At 32.8% G+C, this 15,994-nt stretch overlaps 2 protein-coding genes across 2 annotated transcripts; one reads left to right on the top strand and one right to left on the bottom strand.

Moving 5' to 3' along the window:
- LOC111715743 (uncharacterized) lies at nucleotides 1-4,658 on the top strand (the record flags this gene model as incomplete). Its single annotated transcript, XM_023491117.1, is given in 6 exon segments — nucleotides 1-91; nucleotides 279-417; nucleotides 1,098-1,180; nucleotides 2,790-2,872; nucleotides 3,266-3,314; nucleotides 4,554-4,658. Coding segments are annotated over 5 exon segments (363 nt in total). The 3' UTR covers nucleotides 4,581-4,658.
- A 572-nt stretch (nucleotides 4,659-5,230) lies between these two features.
- On the bottom strand, nucleotides 5,231-15,144 carry LOC111715562 (tuberin). Its single transcript, XM_023490924.1, has 22 exons — nucleotides 15,095-15,144; nucleotides 14,713-14,802; nucleotides 14,004-14,069; nucleotides 13,846-13,921; nucleotides 13,432-13,500; nucleotides 12,954-13,043; nucleotides 12,692-12,869; nucleotides 12,007-12,153; nucleotides 11,428-11,523; nucleotides 10,850-10,954; nucleotides 10,230-10,342; nucleotides 9,864-10,034; nucleotides 8,355-8,518; nucleotides 7,349-7,742; nucleotides 7,182-7,290; nucleotides 7,008-7,078; nucleotides 6,877-6,924; nucleotides 6,551-6,585; nucleotides 6,311-6,416; nucleotides 6,134-6,250; nucleotides 5,568-5,663; nucleotides 5,231-5,453 (listed from the first exon to the last, which is right to left on the bottom strand). Exons 1-22 carry the CDS (start codon nucleotides 15,142-15,144, stop codon nucleotides 5,319-5,321), a joined length of 2,526 nt encoding a protein of 841 aa, XP_023346692.1. The 3' UTR covers nucleotides 5,231-5,318.
- Nucleotides 15,145-15,994: the final 850 nt, after the last annotated feature.

Here is a 15,994-nt window from a genome sequence, read left to right as displayed (position 1 = left end):
TAAGGACATTAACCAAGTAGTTGAGGTTCTGGAGAAAAGTAGTCATCCTTTTATTCTTCTTTCATGTAATGAGGAAATTCAGCATTTACAGGTTCAATTAGTTTTTATCAATTGAAATTTCATAATAGTAATTATATCTAATTAATCTATGGAAGCAATATGCTTTTAATAAAAGTTATCAACTAGGCTTTAAGTTTTACAGTATTGTACAAGAGTACTCATCATCTTTAAACTGATATAAAGATTTTGAACAAAGTAACTTTTACTATATGTTACAGGGTAAGGAGACTTCAGGAATGGTTTTGGGAATCCAGAAAGAACTAGAGAGTAGAGGATACAAAGGATTGTTGGTAGCAACTGCTCTTAATCATGATATGGCGGTTCAGGCCATTTGGACAATCCTAAACACGAATAAAGGTATTAACAGTGATAACCATAAAATCCTGGAACCGTAAGACGACTTAGACTCAAAGAATGACTTGAAATAGTCCTATGAAAATTAAACAGTAATTTTGCAGTGTAAACAAACCCATTAACAACAAAAAGACGTAATTATTGCCTTAATGTCGTCTTACAATTCCACAGATTTCTAGTTATCACTGTATATATATAAAATAGCAATCTATGTTTTTCTGCCTGTCTGTTTATTTGGATGTTCGAGCATAACTTATGAACCTTTGGACCGATTTGCCTCAACTTTTGATAGGGAAACTCAGTAGAACCACGGGAGTATCCATATATCTATTAAAATTCCAAGTTGATTGGGTTGACTTTTGTTTGGAAAACTCCAGGCAAAGCTGGGCCTCCCATCTAGTAAATAATAATAAAGGAATGATTTTAAATCAAAAAAGATGTTTTTGGGGAAAAGAAAATAATGGGAGAACATTCCTGAAGCTTTATAGTGAACAATATTTGCCACTAAAAATGTAGAAAAAGATAATCTTATGTAGATATAAGATGTAATACTTCAAAAAAAGAGAAACGTTAATAATAATTATAATTCCCCCCGCCTAATTATATATCCGCCCCTTCTTGTAAATGCTAAAAAGTAACCTTATTTTCATTTAATTGTAATCCTTTAAAAATAACCTGTTTAGAACACTTTGTACCACTGGTGAGGCAGGAAACTAAACGTATGATACTTGGAGCCCTGGATCCTGAAAAACAAAAGAGAACTCTGGTAAGATAAAACTAAACTTGTAAAGCTCTGACAAAGTTTAGCTTGGTATTCCCGAGCAAACTAAACTTGTTCCGATGTTCTCATGCATGAGGGTTGACGGTGATATGAAACAGGTTTATGTCAAATCAGATAAGTCCGTCCTGGTGAACTATTGATGTTTTTTTTCAAGATACATCCTGTACAGCTTGAGACAACTTTTATATATTCAGTAACTCAAGCCTGCAGCACATTCTTGTAAGGAACACTGTACTGCAATAAAATATTATTCATGATTAATGACTTCAATAAACAAGGCGGATGGGTTTTAATCATTGATCCATTTTTGATTCCGGCTATGAGGCCAACTCAGAGTATAATGCAGAAATTTTCTTAGATGTCGGATTTTTACAATTCTAATTCTATTTCAGAGAAGTTGTTAAACTATCCATACACATTACATAGTTTACGTGCTTCTCGGTATTGATAAAATCCGATTTAAGTTCTTGTAATAAATTGTCGAAATCCATACTTACTATGCTTTCAGGGCGCTTAGCTTAACTGTAGCTGTTAACCGTTGCACATTTTTATTTTTTAATCGTAATCTGCGCATTCTCAATAATGATAAATGTCTTAAACCATCCAAAAACCTTCCCTTTGGTTATATGAGTTGCCACAAAAATTTGTGCCCATTGGTTTTAAAGCTGCTTTGACATTTATTGGATACAAACAAAGCATTATAATATATATACAGAGCTGGGAACTTCAGAAAGGGATACCTTTAATCCCGACTGCTTAATCCGAATATCCAATGTGGACACTTTTAATTTCTTGCTTAATCCACTCTTTTTTGAATATAGTGCAGAAAAATCAATAACCGGTTTTTCGAAATTATAAAGTCCCTCCCGTTTCTGTATATTAATCTTAAATGGCGCGCAAAATTTAAAATTTGCCGCCTTCTGATACGAGACTCTGATTGGTTGAATTTTATACACTTTTCAGGATACAATTACAAGATTAGGTTAGTCTCGAGATTAAGAAAAACAGAGGATCAAGCATTGATCTCGATATCCACCATTCTAAAGTTCTCAGCTTAGATACAGGGTGTCCCACGAAACATGACACTAGCAAGACGAATTGAAAGTCGTCTTTCAACTTTGAAGTTATTGGTGACATTCAGTCTTCAACCTTCTTTTACATGTATGATTCCTGAAACAATAACCACTAAATTCGCCTAGTCATGCCGTTTCCAAAATGTGGTCTGCATTTTTTGTGCATTCAATATTAAGAATTTTCGTACAGATTTAATTTTTATTGAATAAAACCTAAATTGTCCAAATCTGAAGGAAATTCATCATATCTCCGGAAATATTGAAAGCACAAAAAAGGCAGACCACAATTTGGAAATGCCAAGACAAAGGGTAATTTGTGATTATTAGTTCTAGAATTTTCCTGCTAAAAAAAGTTTACGAAAAAATGCCGCAAATTATGTCAAAGTTCTAAGACGACCTTCAAAATCGTATAGCTATTGTCATGTTTCGTGGGACACCCTGTACCCTAAATAAACGTTTTGAAAAATACTTGACCTAGCTGTAGTGTATAGTGTTGAATGTAAATATTTGAATATATTGAGGTTTTATCTGGAGTATGCGAGGATAGAGCTGATAGTGTGATGTTGATGCTAGAATCAGGATCCATTAGAGGAGTTGGACTCAGGTTAATACTTTATCAATAATATTTTATGTAAATATATAATTATAAAATTATGATGAAGGGATACAAATGCTAGGCAATAAAATCTATTTCTCATTCTTCCAAGCGGATCTTAACATAAGAAAAAGTGAAAAGCCAAAGAACGAATTCATGTGAATTGTTGGATCTAGGTTTTAAAGCCTTATCCAAAGGGGATGAGGGGGGGAATTTAAGATGAAATTTAAGTTAAAATAAGTACTTTTTCACTTTGTACCAGTGCTACACCATTCTTAAACGTGTGGGCCTGTGGGTTTAAAATTGAAATTGAATAAAAATTATCTGTAAATCCCTACTTTAGCGCTCTTGTCCTGTAGCTTATCTTTTAACTTACGTCCTTATTTTATTAATGTTTATTAGAGCTCTGGAGGAAACAGACTCCAAGGTGGTTGCCATTAGAAATCTACAGGTATGTACTTTCATTCAGGGTGTCTCAACAAACATGGGAAATAAATTACCATTAAATCGTTTTCGATCCGCATGCAAAATCTACTCAATTAATAATTAACACCACATTACCCAATTTCTGTAATTTCCAGATTGTGGTCCGCTTTATAAAAATTTTAAATTGTTAAATACAAAAATGAGTTCCATGAGTATAAAAGAGAGTGGACAACATTTCAGAAAACCTAGGCTTCATGTATAATCGTATGTTCATCTTAATTTTGTCCTTACTCAAATATCGAAAATGATTACGAAGCCTAAAAAAGAGAACAAATTTTGATTAGCCAACATGTTTTAAATTAAGTGTTTTGATTTATTAAATTAAATATCTAGAAAAAGCACGATGGTATTTATCAATGATGTGGCATGACTTTATGTACAGGGTGTCCCAAAAAACATGGGAATTCAGTGACGAATTCGATATCGTCTTTTCAAATAATTCTTTGATTTAGTAAAGTGATACCTACTGAGAAAGCTGTAATCTGTAAGAGTTTCGTCTGCTATGTTTACACTTTGTTTGTTTATGTTTTGACTGCAACCGGTTGTACTTAGTAAAACAAGAAAATTACAGTATACAAACAGAGTAAACTTGTCCGTATTCACTGTTCATCTTGCGGAGACATTATAGACACATCTTTGCAGTCTTTTACCCTTTTCATTAAATAAACTCTAGCAGACATAATAATATTATGGCTTTTGAAATTAGGTATTACAATGCTAATTCATAACAAAGACGATATCGAATTCGTCACTGAATTCCCATGTTTTTTGGGACACCCTGTACTGGTCATAAAGCTCAAGATCTATTTCATTTTCTTATCACATTGTGACTAGTTTTTTTGGCCCACATGCACGTCAATACTAGAAAATTAGATAAATATTTTTTTGATTTTAATAAAAATAGCTATTAATCAAGTAATAACATGGATAAGGGTTGACGCGTACCGGGTGTCTAACAGGTCGGTTTGAAGAAGCTACGAAACTAACCAACTGGACCCACTGTGTAGAACTGTGTATGGAATGTATGTGGAATAACATACAAGATAACCCCAAAATTCGATTGAAAGAATATCTAGAAATATACATCTATATACATCCGTCAAATTAGTGCATGGGTGAGCGGTCGGCGTCAACACTGTAATGACTTTAATCTGGGTAATTTAGTCATAATCATTAATCACTAATAAAAATTTATTAAATTTAGGTTGATGCTGATCTTTGTGAGATCTGAGGACGGAGATAAAAATACTTGAAATACGAAGAAAAGAATTATATATGTTTTTCTACATTTATTAACTTAAATTATTAATAAAAGAATTATATAAGATTTTCTCATTTATTTCAAACAACTATAAAGCTATAAATAGATAATTAAGAACATGTTATAGTAATGTAAACAATATATAAAATATTAATAAACACCAATATTTGTTTACGCCATCTGTACTGATAGCATGCCTGTTTTCGAGATACAATGAACCATTTAAAATTTGTGAATTTTGATGTAAGCATTTCAGTGTAAATCAAGACCAATCTTTTTATTTTAATACCCAGCATAGATCGAGTTACGGATGTCATTTCAATAAATGATATTCAGCATGTATATTGTAAAATAGAGCAGAAAAATAAAAATGACATATTCCTTCTCTTCTACAATGATTTTCATGCATGTGTGTAATCGATAATTGCGGTCTTAAATAATTTTGGTTGTGAAAAAAGGGTAAAAATTATGGTTTGCCTGAAAACAATATTTAGTAGGAAATTTGTTTTTCTTTGTTTTTATGAAAAATTACAAAATTACAGAAAGAACAAAATACAAAATTTGGATTGAACAAATTTCATAAATTCCAAAATGAGGTTAATAAGTGTGGGTACGCGGAATAAGGAATTGAATACAAGAACTATATTTACACACATGACAACCATTGTACTATGATTACAGATCTTAAACATTCACGGACAATTTTATTTATGACTTTGGAAGACAATATCCCGTGAAATCATGTTGTGTTCCTTCCTCCTCGTCCTCCTTATCCTTTAACAACTTAGTCTTCAGACGCTTCAAGTGACGCAGTCTTTCCAACCAGTTGCTGGCGTAGGGTTCCTATACATTTGAATTACATGTAATTTGATTAATTTTCATACAGACCAGTCTTGAAAATAAATTGTTCAAAAAGATGGAAGAAAATTAATAGTAAAAAGATTATTTATATATTACCGATTTGTTTTCCAATCTTGAGTAGATATTTGCTGCCAGGTTACAATGTAAAGCAATTTGTCTCACTAGCATAGCCAGGTTGTGATCAGAGACAATCTGTGCACAATAATTTATTTAAAAAAATAAGTGGACTGTTTTATTAATAAAATATAAATATATACATATACTAGGCTTTTAGGGCGCTTCGCGCACATCTTCTATTTATATTGTGAACATTAAAACAAAGAACATTTTTTTTGCGGATTTTTAAAAAAAAGTTCGCGGATTTTCAAGAATTTATTCTTTTATTACTAAATTAAAAACCTTTCAAACACATTTTTTTAAAATTTTTATCATTCATAACCCTTCCCCGTGGTCACGTGATGTCCCACAAAAAAATTTGGGCCCGATCGGTTCAGCCGTTTTGACGTTTATTGGATACAAACAAACAAACAAACAATCAAACAGACAGACAAGCCAAATTTATATATAGATGAGCAAAGAGCTTTGTAAAATAGATGTTCAAGACATGTTCTTCAGTATATAATTAGTTTGCGGTATCACCAAAAAGATTGAGAATACTCTACCTTGCCACTAGAAAGATGAGAAAGGTATTCCGAAAGCTCCGGTTTAGCGAGGACGGATATCTTATTGGACTCGAAATCAAGAGGTTCAACAACCACAGTAGCATAAATAAACTGACCCTAAACATTTTTAGAGAATGAGTTGAGTGGAGTCTACAGACGACAATTATTAGTCTTTACCTTGACAGTTCCCATCTTATACTGTTCCCGGGATTCATTGTAAACAATAGCAACAAAATCGTTTCCAATGTGTCGTTTTTTCTTGTCGAATTTAGGATCCGTTTCCCTACTCACAATATCATTAGTCCTAGTTTATATTAAGTTAAACAAAAAAAATTAACCAAAATTTAAAACGTTGTCTCTGGAATAATAGATGGAATTAACATCATAAATAGAGACATTTCTTAAACAATGATTTTCCTATTAGGCATTAGAGTTGCTGTATGGTAGACAACCTGAAACAAATATAACGATACTGTGAAATTTTAATACACATGTTTTTTTAACAGAAATTAATTTTCATTTTTACGGAAAAATTATATCTTCTTACAGCAATAGTAAAAATAAATCTGTAAATGATATGTAAAACAAGTTAACAGACAACCAATGACTTCTGTATACTTCAGTACACACTGACATATAGAGTATAAAAAAATATCAAATATTCAAAAAGAAAAAAAATTTATTACCCGGCTGTAAATAATTTTGATACAAATAATTTTTTTCACAGAATCAAAAACACCAACCTGCATTGCATCTTCCTGCCAAACATAAGCGAACTCACCATCCTGGTCCTAAGATATATTAAAACATTTTTTAATCCCCGAATTTTTTTGAATATTCCCGTATTATTTGAAGAAAAGGGTTAAATTCTTGCCTTAAAACTTAGTCCACCAAGAAAAACTTTGCTGGTATTAACTTCTGCTAGATCTATCAGGGTTCCTAAACCTAAAAGGTTTGTTTACTATATTTTTGTTTTCAATTTGGAAATCATAAATTTGTGATATTCTATAACATTTATCAAATCTCTTTTAACGTGTTAACAACTTACCATTGAGAAATGCCGCGTATCTAGCTGAACCGTATCTATTACTGAGAATATCTCGTTCACTGTTTGCCTGACCGGGACCCACGTACATAACACCAATTTTATGAGTCTCCTAAACATTGTTGGGCAATTAAATACATAAGTTTTTAGATTTAAAATAAAACTGCCACCTGACAAGGAATCCTGTCCATAATTTTAAGAGAGTTCTCAAACTGTTTTGTTTTAGGGATTACTAAAGGTTTTTCCGTGTAACTAGTTGACATGCCCGCCGCTTGATACAGCTGAAGAAACATGAACTGCGGAGATATGACATTATTCCGCTCCTGCTTTATTAACGGTAAACTGGAATCCAATCGGCGGGATTTGACAGGTGAGGTAGAGTCAATGGTGTTTGATCTGGGTCTCCTGGTGTAGGGTAGAGGACTAACAGGGATATTCTTGTCGCACATCTCCTCCTCTGGTATTGGATCACAGCTTTGTCGGACATTTCGGATTCGGTTTAAATCAAGTTCAGAAAGTTTCTCTGTTATCTCAGGGTTAGAGTTAGAACGTATCACTTTCATCCTGCAAACATTAGAAAATAATTAGTTTTAAAGGATTTTCACATCTTAAAACTAAGACATTTATCAGAACAAATCAAATCATATTATTAATATGGGATTTTATTTTAGCTCGAAGTTTTAGTAAGAATCGAGTTTTAAGTCCTTGCTAAAGAATTTTTTTGAAAAGTAAGTAAAAGTTTTATGAAGATTGAAAGAGAAGCCAGTATCAAATCAAATCAGACTTCTAGGGTTGTCCTACGTCAATTCTACAGTTACATGACTTTACTAATTCAAAATTGTAGTCTGGGGTCATGATTTGCAATGAGTCAACGAATTACTTTGTCAGTTTCAGATCTTTTAATGTAATTTTCAAGCAACAGACAACCAACATTATGCCAGTCTACCGGCATTATCAGATACCAACATTATTCTAAGCATTTGCTAATATTGAATAATGATTGATACCTGCCCTACTGGAATTTAATGTAATCGATTTTAGGAATCATTCAATTGATAAAATTGAAAAGAATGTATTATCAATAGCAAAATGGTACTATAAAAAAAACACAGAAAAATACAAAATTTATGTATTCCAGACTAACTTTAAATCACGCCAATCGTGTTAATTTTTCACCTTTCGTGCTCTGCTGTTCGTCTCCCTGTTGACTCTGCTATAAGAAGAGCTGTAATATCAGCAAGCGCTACGTCTTCAGGTCCACTTGTAAGCTGACCGTTCTGTAGCCGACACAGCCATGATACTTCTCCACTAGGCCGTCGCACCAGTACTTCGGCCCAACCCTAATCAAATGGTTATTTAACACGTATCTTTATTTGCTAATATTGGGTTTAGCATAATAACCAGTCAACTATCTTTTCGTGGAAATCAAGCACGACAGTTGGCAATAAAATGAGTCTAGTGTGTCTGAAAGATTTGGCACACTGCCTAAGATAATTTAAGTCCAAATACAGTAAGACGCAGCTAGGTGCAAAATTGTAAACAAATAACATAGGAGTCATAGTTGTGACTATTGATGAGCAATCCAAAAGATAAAACGCAACCCCGTATAGATAAAATGGATTTTTCAAGGAAATAATTTGTATGTTGAAGAAAAAACAATTTATATTTTGGTGGTTGTCACCAAGATTAATTTTCTATCTTTTTCTATCTTTTTTTTTCACTTGTTGTTATCCTGAAACTTTCCATTCAGAGATTAGAATGAGTTTAATTATCTCTTAATGTTAGCAGGTGAGGTTTGTGTTTTGAGATTAGGATGAGATTAATTATCTCTTAATGTTAGCAGGTGAGGTTTGTGTTTTGAGATTAGGATGAGATTAATTATCTCTTAATGTTAACAGGTGAGGTTTGTGTTTTGAGATTAGGATGAGATTAATTATCTCTTAATGTTAGCAGGCGAGGTTTGTGTTTTGAGATTAGGATGAGATTAATTATCTCTTAATGTTAGCAGGCGAGGTTTGTGTTTTGAGATTAGGATGAGATTAATTATCTCTTAATGTTAGCAGGTGAGGTTTGTGTTTTGAGATTAGGATGAGATTAATTATCTCTTAATGTTAGCAGGCGAGGTTTGTGTTTTGAGATTAGGATGAGATTAATTATCTCTTAATGTTAGCAGGTGAGGTTTGTGTTTTGAAAGCAACAAGTTTTTATTTATTTAAGCAGATGTTGGTTCACATTTTAGCCATTGGTAAATTGGATTCGGATCCTAAGTGCTGGTTTTAATATGCAGCATTGAAAATAATAATTGCAGTCAACCAGAACCTTCAATCCTTAGAAATCGGGCTTGAGCTGTGAACAAAGATATTCCTTCAAACAAAAATCTAATATTATTTTTCAATATACTTCTTCAAAAAGAACAAGCACTTCAAATTCTCCATATGTAGGGCTACAAAACGTAATAGGCTATCATCGTATAACAAAAAGATCAAGACCTGGCGACGCTTCAAATTTGGACCAGTCAGTGTACTTTGTGTAAATCGCAGTTGCCAATATTTTCAATAAACCTAAGTTTCTTCAGAAAAAAATAAATAGTACTAGGTTTCTGCACTGTGAACCGAACCTGACTAGTTCTCCAGGGTATATGGATGAAGCTGACAGGTTCTACTCTGACCCTGAGTATATTTTTACCTGACACCAACAAGTGCAAAGTCGTCCTTGTTCTTTAGTGAGATTCTCCAGGGTTACCCTGAGACCTCCAGTATTCTCCCGTAGTTCCAAATCATCCTGGCTCAATGACTCCAGTTTAGGTACAGAGGTTGTTCGAACACTCTGCTCACTCACATGACGCTTTTTAGCAACCTTAATCAGAAAACAATCATTAATTATTACCATTTACAAATTCTTATTAACAAGAGTCAGTTTGAATAAAAATATATTTTTCTCCACATAATATCATACTAAGTAACAAAAAATTGGATATGTAATCAATAAAAAATCAAATCAATTTAACAGCCAACCCTTAAACGGAACACAGAACATTATTTATATATTTACTTGTACTTCATCTTCTCCATCAGGTTTACCATGCTGCTTACAGGGATCACATAGTCCTCCACGGTTCATGCTTAAACCACATCCACTCACAGATATCGTCATTATAGCGTTCCCTTAAACAAAAACAAGGTTGGACAACATCTTAAAATCTTACAAAATAAAATCATTAAATCAGTTTAATTACTCTTAATTAGTGTTGACAAAGTTCAAAGTTTGAGTTTTTAAACACTTTTTAGTCCAACAATGTTTTTCTGTTGACACAATCTTAAGTGATTCTTAATTTTATGAGTTCACGAATTAACAACAGTACACTTAAATGTTAATTTATTGTGTAACAATGAAGAAGATATTATTGTTCTGTCTGATTCCTTCTCTGCATACATCCGAAACTGGCCAGAAAGTTTTATAGAGAAAACACATTTTCAGAAAGGAAAACAATAATTTCTCACTTATTTTTAACTGAAAATGGGTTCAAAAAGAAAATTTTCGAATCGAAAATATAACTTTTCAAAAATAAGGTCTTTAAATTATATTAAATGTCCCTATAATCGGAAGAAAAAAACATAATTTTAAATAAAACCTAAATGCGTTAAAACAGTTGATATTTAACGAACTCCTACCTAGAAGCCATGAGGCTGAGTTCCCTGATTCCATGAGAAAATGAGCTATTGATGATCTCTCCGGTTGTACTGAAGGGTTAGCGAAGGAATACCGAGACATTATATCTAAGAAAAAGAGGTTAAATGCACCCACTTATGGGGGAGGGTTGCCCCAAACTGGTATTTTTATATGTTTTTTATTGTCAAAATACCACTTTTGTTTTCAAGATTTTAGGTCTGTCAGAATATTAAGCCAGACAAAAAAGCCTAACAAGGACAGATTCAAGTTGCCCTATCTACGCTACTGATGAAGAAAAAAATTTAAACATGTTTTCTGTTCCTTTTTGAAAAAAATAATATGTGTGCAAAGTTAGCACACTATTTATCTCAAGAGTTATTACACATTTCAGGAGACTAATCACATAACATTTCGAAATTTTTTGAAAATCCAAGTTTTAGAATTAGTATTTTGAACATTGAACATGAGAAAATGAAAATTGTCAAATCGTCAATAAAAAACTGCAAATTCCAGAGCTTTTCAAAATGGGGTCTGTCAACTTTGTATTTAAAACGAAGTTGGTATTCCTGTTTTTACTTACCTAGACATGTTTCTGTGAGCTCTTGATGAAAAGTATGAAGAGCTTGTCTTTCATCAGGTCCAGATTTTACTTTTAGCTGGGGCCGAGATGTTACACCTTGTTATCAATTGCTTATTTCTTTTTTCATTTTTACAAAAAAACATTCAATTTCCTAAACTTGGCTTAAAAGTTTTTTAAAAGCATATTGTTTTATACTAGACTTTTAAGGGAACTTAGCACCCATCCTCTATTTTGTTAATTGTGGCTCTATCTGAGAGCACTGAGCATCTTCTCTATGTATAGTATAAAACAATAACAAACAAAAAAGAAATTTGTGTAATTCTGAGCATCCATAAACCTTCCCTGGGATTATGTGAGGTCCCACACAAAATTTGGGTCCAATCGGTTCAGCCGTTTTGACGTTTATTGGTTACAATCAGACAAACAAACAGACAGACAAGCAAAGGATAAATGTTTTATATAAATAAATAATTTCAAATTCTGGATTCTTAAGTACTTCTGATTCTGTAAACACCAAAAAGGTTGAGATATTACAAGGGCGCAAAGTCGTAAAGTATCGTTGGTCTTGGGCTTGCTTACCAGTCATATGTCTGGCCCTGATAGGCTTACTCTCCTCCACTAGACTAGAAGATCTGGTTCTTGAACTAGAATCCTGGTTCATGCTTGACAATTCATTTTTACGAAAATTACCCTCCTCGAAGGGTTGAAGAACGTTCCCTTCCAATCCTTTAAAATTAAATCATCTTTGAACAGAATGTTGGAATATGTGGGATTTGATTATTTTCCTCAAAAAGGAATTAAGTTTTTGCCACAAATTCTGATTTTCTAAAAACCTATATCTTTGCAACCCAGTGTCGTAGACCTTAGATATTTCAAATTATAAGTTTCTTTTGGATTTAATAATGAAAATTTGACAAATCAAAGGTTTAAACCATCAGATTGCAAAGATATAGGGATTAGAAAATTAAAGTTTGTGACAAAGACTCAATTACTTTGTAAATTTTCCTATTATTATAAGGATTAAGAAATTAGGCACGAAATCAGTTGACTCATTCTAAAATAAAATTTAATCTAAAAGTTAAATAATAAACTTCTGTAACATGAATTTTGTAAGTGGAACATTTAAACTTTTAAGTTTTAGCCGCTCCTGAAGTTCAATTGTCCCAAAGTGGCTTTTATTCAAGCCGAAAAATGAGCCCCCTAGATCATGGGGAATACAAAAAATATTTAATCTCTGAATAGCTATTTCTAAAGATGAGATTTCCTTTCACGATGAACTTGACAAAATCCTTTCTGCTTGAGAGTCTGCATTTGAGGAACCACATGATAATCACGTGATGGGCCAGAGAGACGGTGTAGTGGTTGAACTTGAAGGGGTTGGTGTAGGGAAGGGTGATGGCGAAAACAGACATGTACTGATCGTTGTTAAAACTGGCAAACACCTGATTTCGAGAAAAAAAATACCAATATAACCGAAGTACTTTTTCTGCAACATTTAGTTTTTCAAAAACTTTTAATAATCTTACCTTTGGTAAACTTATAAGAGTGGAGAGAAATTCTAGAACAGGTATAGCAATATGCACTGTAGCAGAGATCTTGGATAGGTTTAGCAAAACCTTTTAAAAACCTCATTCGTAAGTCAAACATTTGTATGGTTGTAAAATTACAGGAGTAATCAATTTGAATTATTTATTAATATTAATAACATTCTGTTTTAGATCTAGGTCATAAAAAGTTTTTATTTCCACAAAATCTAAAATTTTCTAATCTAATAACTTAATGCACTATCAATAGAAACAGAAAAGATATATTGACTCGCTTTTTCCAGTAATTCAGTAATCCAGTAATATCTGTAGTTTTATTTCATTAACTAAAAAATCTGAACTTCTGTATTGATAATTAAATCTGAAAGCCCCTCCCCAATATTTACAAATATTGAATTTGAATTAATTTATGTAACTCTACCAGCTTTATTTTTAAAAGGTTTAGAATAAGAATAGGTTCCTCTGGTAGAAAAGTGTTCATGCTACTTGACATCTCCAGAATACAGGCAGTCAAAGCCACTGTACACACCTAGACAACAAGAACAGTTATCAGTTGGAGCCTAAACATTAATGATCTAAATCTACTGTCTTTAAACCTTTATCTAATCCATAATGTGTACGATATCGTCGTTGTTCTTAGTTTGATAAATGTTAAATTCTCACAATTTTTTCATTGTTTCAGAAGCGAGAAACTCGGAAGTTAATTTTATAGATAAATCCACAAGTAACCAATTTTAAAAAGAGAAATCATGGATATCTCACGCATTCTTGATGAATACAACGTTATAAAATTACCGTTGTGAATCGGACATATTATTCTATGAACGAAGGATTACTGGAAATAACGTCAACAGTCATTTAATTGAGAACTGACCTTATTACAATCTCTGGATAAGAGACCGTACTCTAAACTTTTAATAAGCTTCCTCTGTACATCAAGATCCAACCATCTTAACATCAAGTTTACAAATACAAAAATAGTTCAACGGATTAGAACTTAAATAATTGCTCCTTCTCCTCCTTCAACTTCACCTGTTATAGGAAGCTAAAGCTGCAAGAACTGGATAAACTGCAAGATTGAACTCAGCTCTTCCAAACCTACAAAATAATTAATCAAACTTTGAGATTTATTCAACATTAACTCCAAGTGATAAGTAACCAGAGGACGAAACTTTTGAACGGATTAGCGCTTAGCTTCAGCGACGAAACTAGATATCCAAATTTGGGGGTTTACACCTTAAATTGGGAAAAGTTCTCGATCGCTGGTACGTCAACGGTTGAACCGTCTGAACGCTGAAGTCACATTGGATTATACCAGATCATGGTGCTTGTGCTAGTACTTAAATTATCAGAAACTAATCTTAATGAACAACGAGAAGTAGTTGAACTACGTAGACCAAGTTACGCAGCTTTCAACTCACTCTCCGTAGTTTAACTACTTCTCGCTATTCATTAAATTGGTCCCATGTTGGCGAATTCTTTATACTTCATTATTTCATTTTCCTTTGCAGATTTTAGGGTGAGACTGAGAAAACACAGACACTATCTATCGATATAATACAGCTCTTCGCTCGACTCAATATGTAAGCCCTAGCTGGCCAAACGGCTGAACCAAATTAGTTAAACATTTTTGAGGAAACCAAAAAATACCCTGGGGGTAACATAGACAAAGTATTTTTTCTTTTCTTCAAAATTTGATTTTAAAAAGTGCTTTTAAGCTAGAAGATTTAAATATTCTCACCTTGGAGGTGTATTTATATCCGGTAGTTTACTGGTGTTCTGTACCAGGGAGCACAGGGATCCTGCTAGCAGAGATATAGACTCCTCATACCTTTATATTTATTTATTTTTTATTTATTTATATATTGTCAAAAATTATTTATTCTGCAGTTAGCAAACAGTATAAAAGTCAACGGTTTTTTTTCATGACTTTAATGCTTCTTTTCATATATTACTTCTTTGGACGGAGGGTTGTAGGAGGAGAAAGGGGGGCGGGGTAAAATGTGTGACGGAATCGTGACTTAAAGAAATTGAAATTTTTCCTCCAAGTTTAAAAAACGCGTTATTATATTAACAAGAATTCTTTCAATATTTCTCTTCTTATAGACACAAGACAGGGTTACCTTCGAAGGATGAGACAAATCGTGGACAAGCTTGAATTTGTATGCAACATCAATATTGTTTAAGCATTCACAAGATTTTATTTTAAAGAACTTGAAGGTATTTTTAAGGGTTTTTAAAAAAATAAATCGCTGGCCATTTTAGAAAATTATTCTAGATAAATAAATGTTTGTATTTGAGCTTACAGGTATACCGTAATCTTCATTGACAAATGTGGNCCCCCCCTCCAAAGAATATCTTTAAACATGCTGCCCTGAATATTATATCGCGGCCTAAATATTGAAATTATTGTCGAGGTTTCGCGATTTTATTCAAATATAGAAATGAAGTACTCTGATCGAAGGTTTTAGGGGAGAGTGGGCCGTACAAAGACATAAACATAAAACATGTTTGCTCTAGGGTTTTGAAATGATTTTTGGCGACTTAAAAATCATTTTGAACAAATTTCAAAAAATCGATTATAAACGTGTCTAAAAATGGTAACCCCAGAATAGCAAGTTCTCAACTCAATACAATACAATGAATTGAACGATACCTTAAAATTGTCTATTTATATGCCTAGTGGCCGAATTTGAAGAATTTGAGCGGCGGTTTAAATATGGTTGGTTCCACTTAAAATTGTATCAAATGTTTCAAGATTTAAGCTGGCGTTTAATTTAAACCGGGTTTTGGCGGATTAAAACCGCGGCTCGAATTCTTTAAATTCCATCTCTGGTTTCGGATCGATCTGACAAAGATCGATCCTATGCTTTCAGGACGTTTTGCGTCCCTATTCTTTATTAACAATTACAGCTTTTAAATAATGATTTTCAAATCGCCATTTTTCTTCGAGCATCATAAAACTAAATATTTCGCAGATTTTTCTGTTTACATTTATTAATTTCAAAAATATCAAAAAAACT

Source organism: Eurytemora carolleeae, unplaced genomic scaffold, assembly GCF_000591075.1.
Source record: "Eurytemora carolleeae unplaced genomic scaffold, Eaff_2.0 scaffold14, whole genome shotgun sequence".
Lineage (NCBI taxonomy): Eukaryota > Metazoa > Arthropoda > Copepoda > Calanoida > Temoridae > Eurytemora > Eurytemora carolleeae.
Note: the sequence above shows the minus strand (reverse complement) of the source record. Positions and strands in the feature narration are given on the sequence as shown.

Bases quoted from the DNA above. Each gene is read 5' to 3' on its own strand.
- LOC111715562 (XM_023490924.1), bottom strand. From the start codon at position 15,144: ATGTTGCATACAAATTCAAGCTTGTCCACGATTTGTCTCATCCTTCGA. The intron at 7,291-7,348 runs GTGGCAGTTTTA...AACAATGTTTAG, and splicing joins TGGACAGGATTCCTTGTCAG to GAGACTCATAAAATTGGTGT. The intron at 6,925-7,007 runs GCAAGAATTTAA...AATATATCTTAG, and splicing joins TTGGTGGACTAAGTTTTAAG to GACCAGGATGGTGAGTTCGC.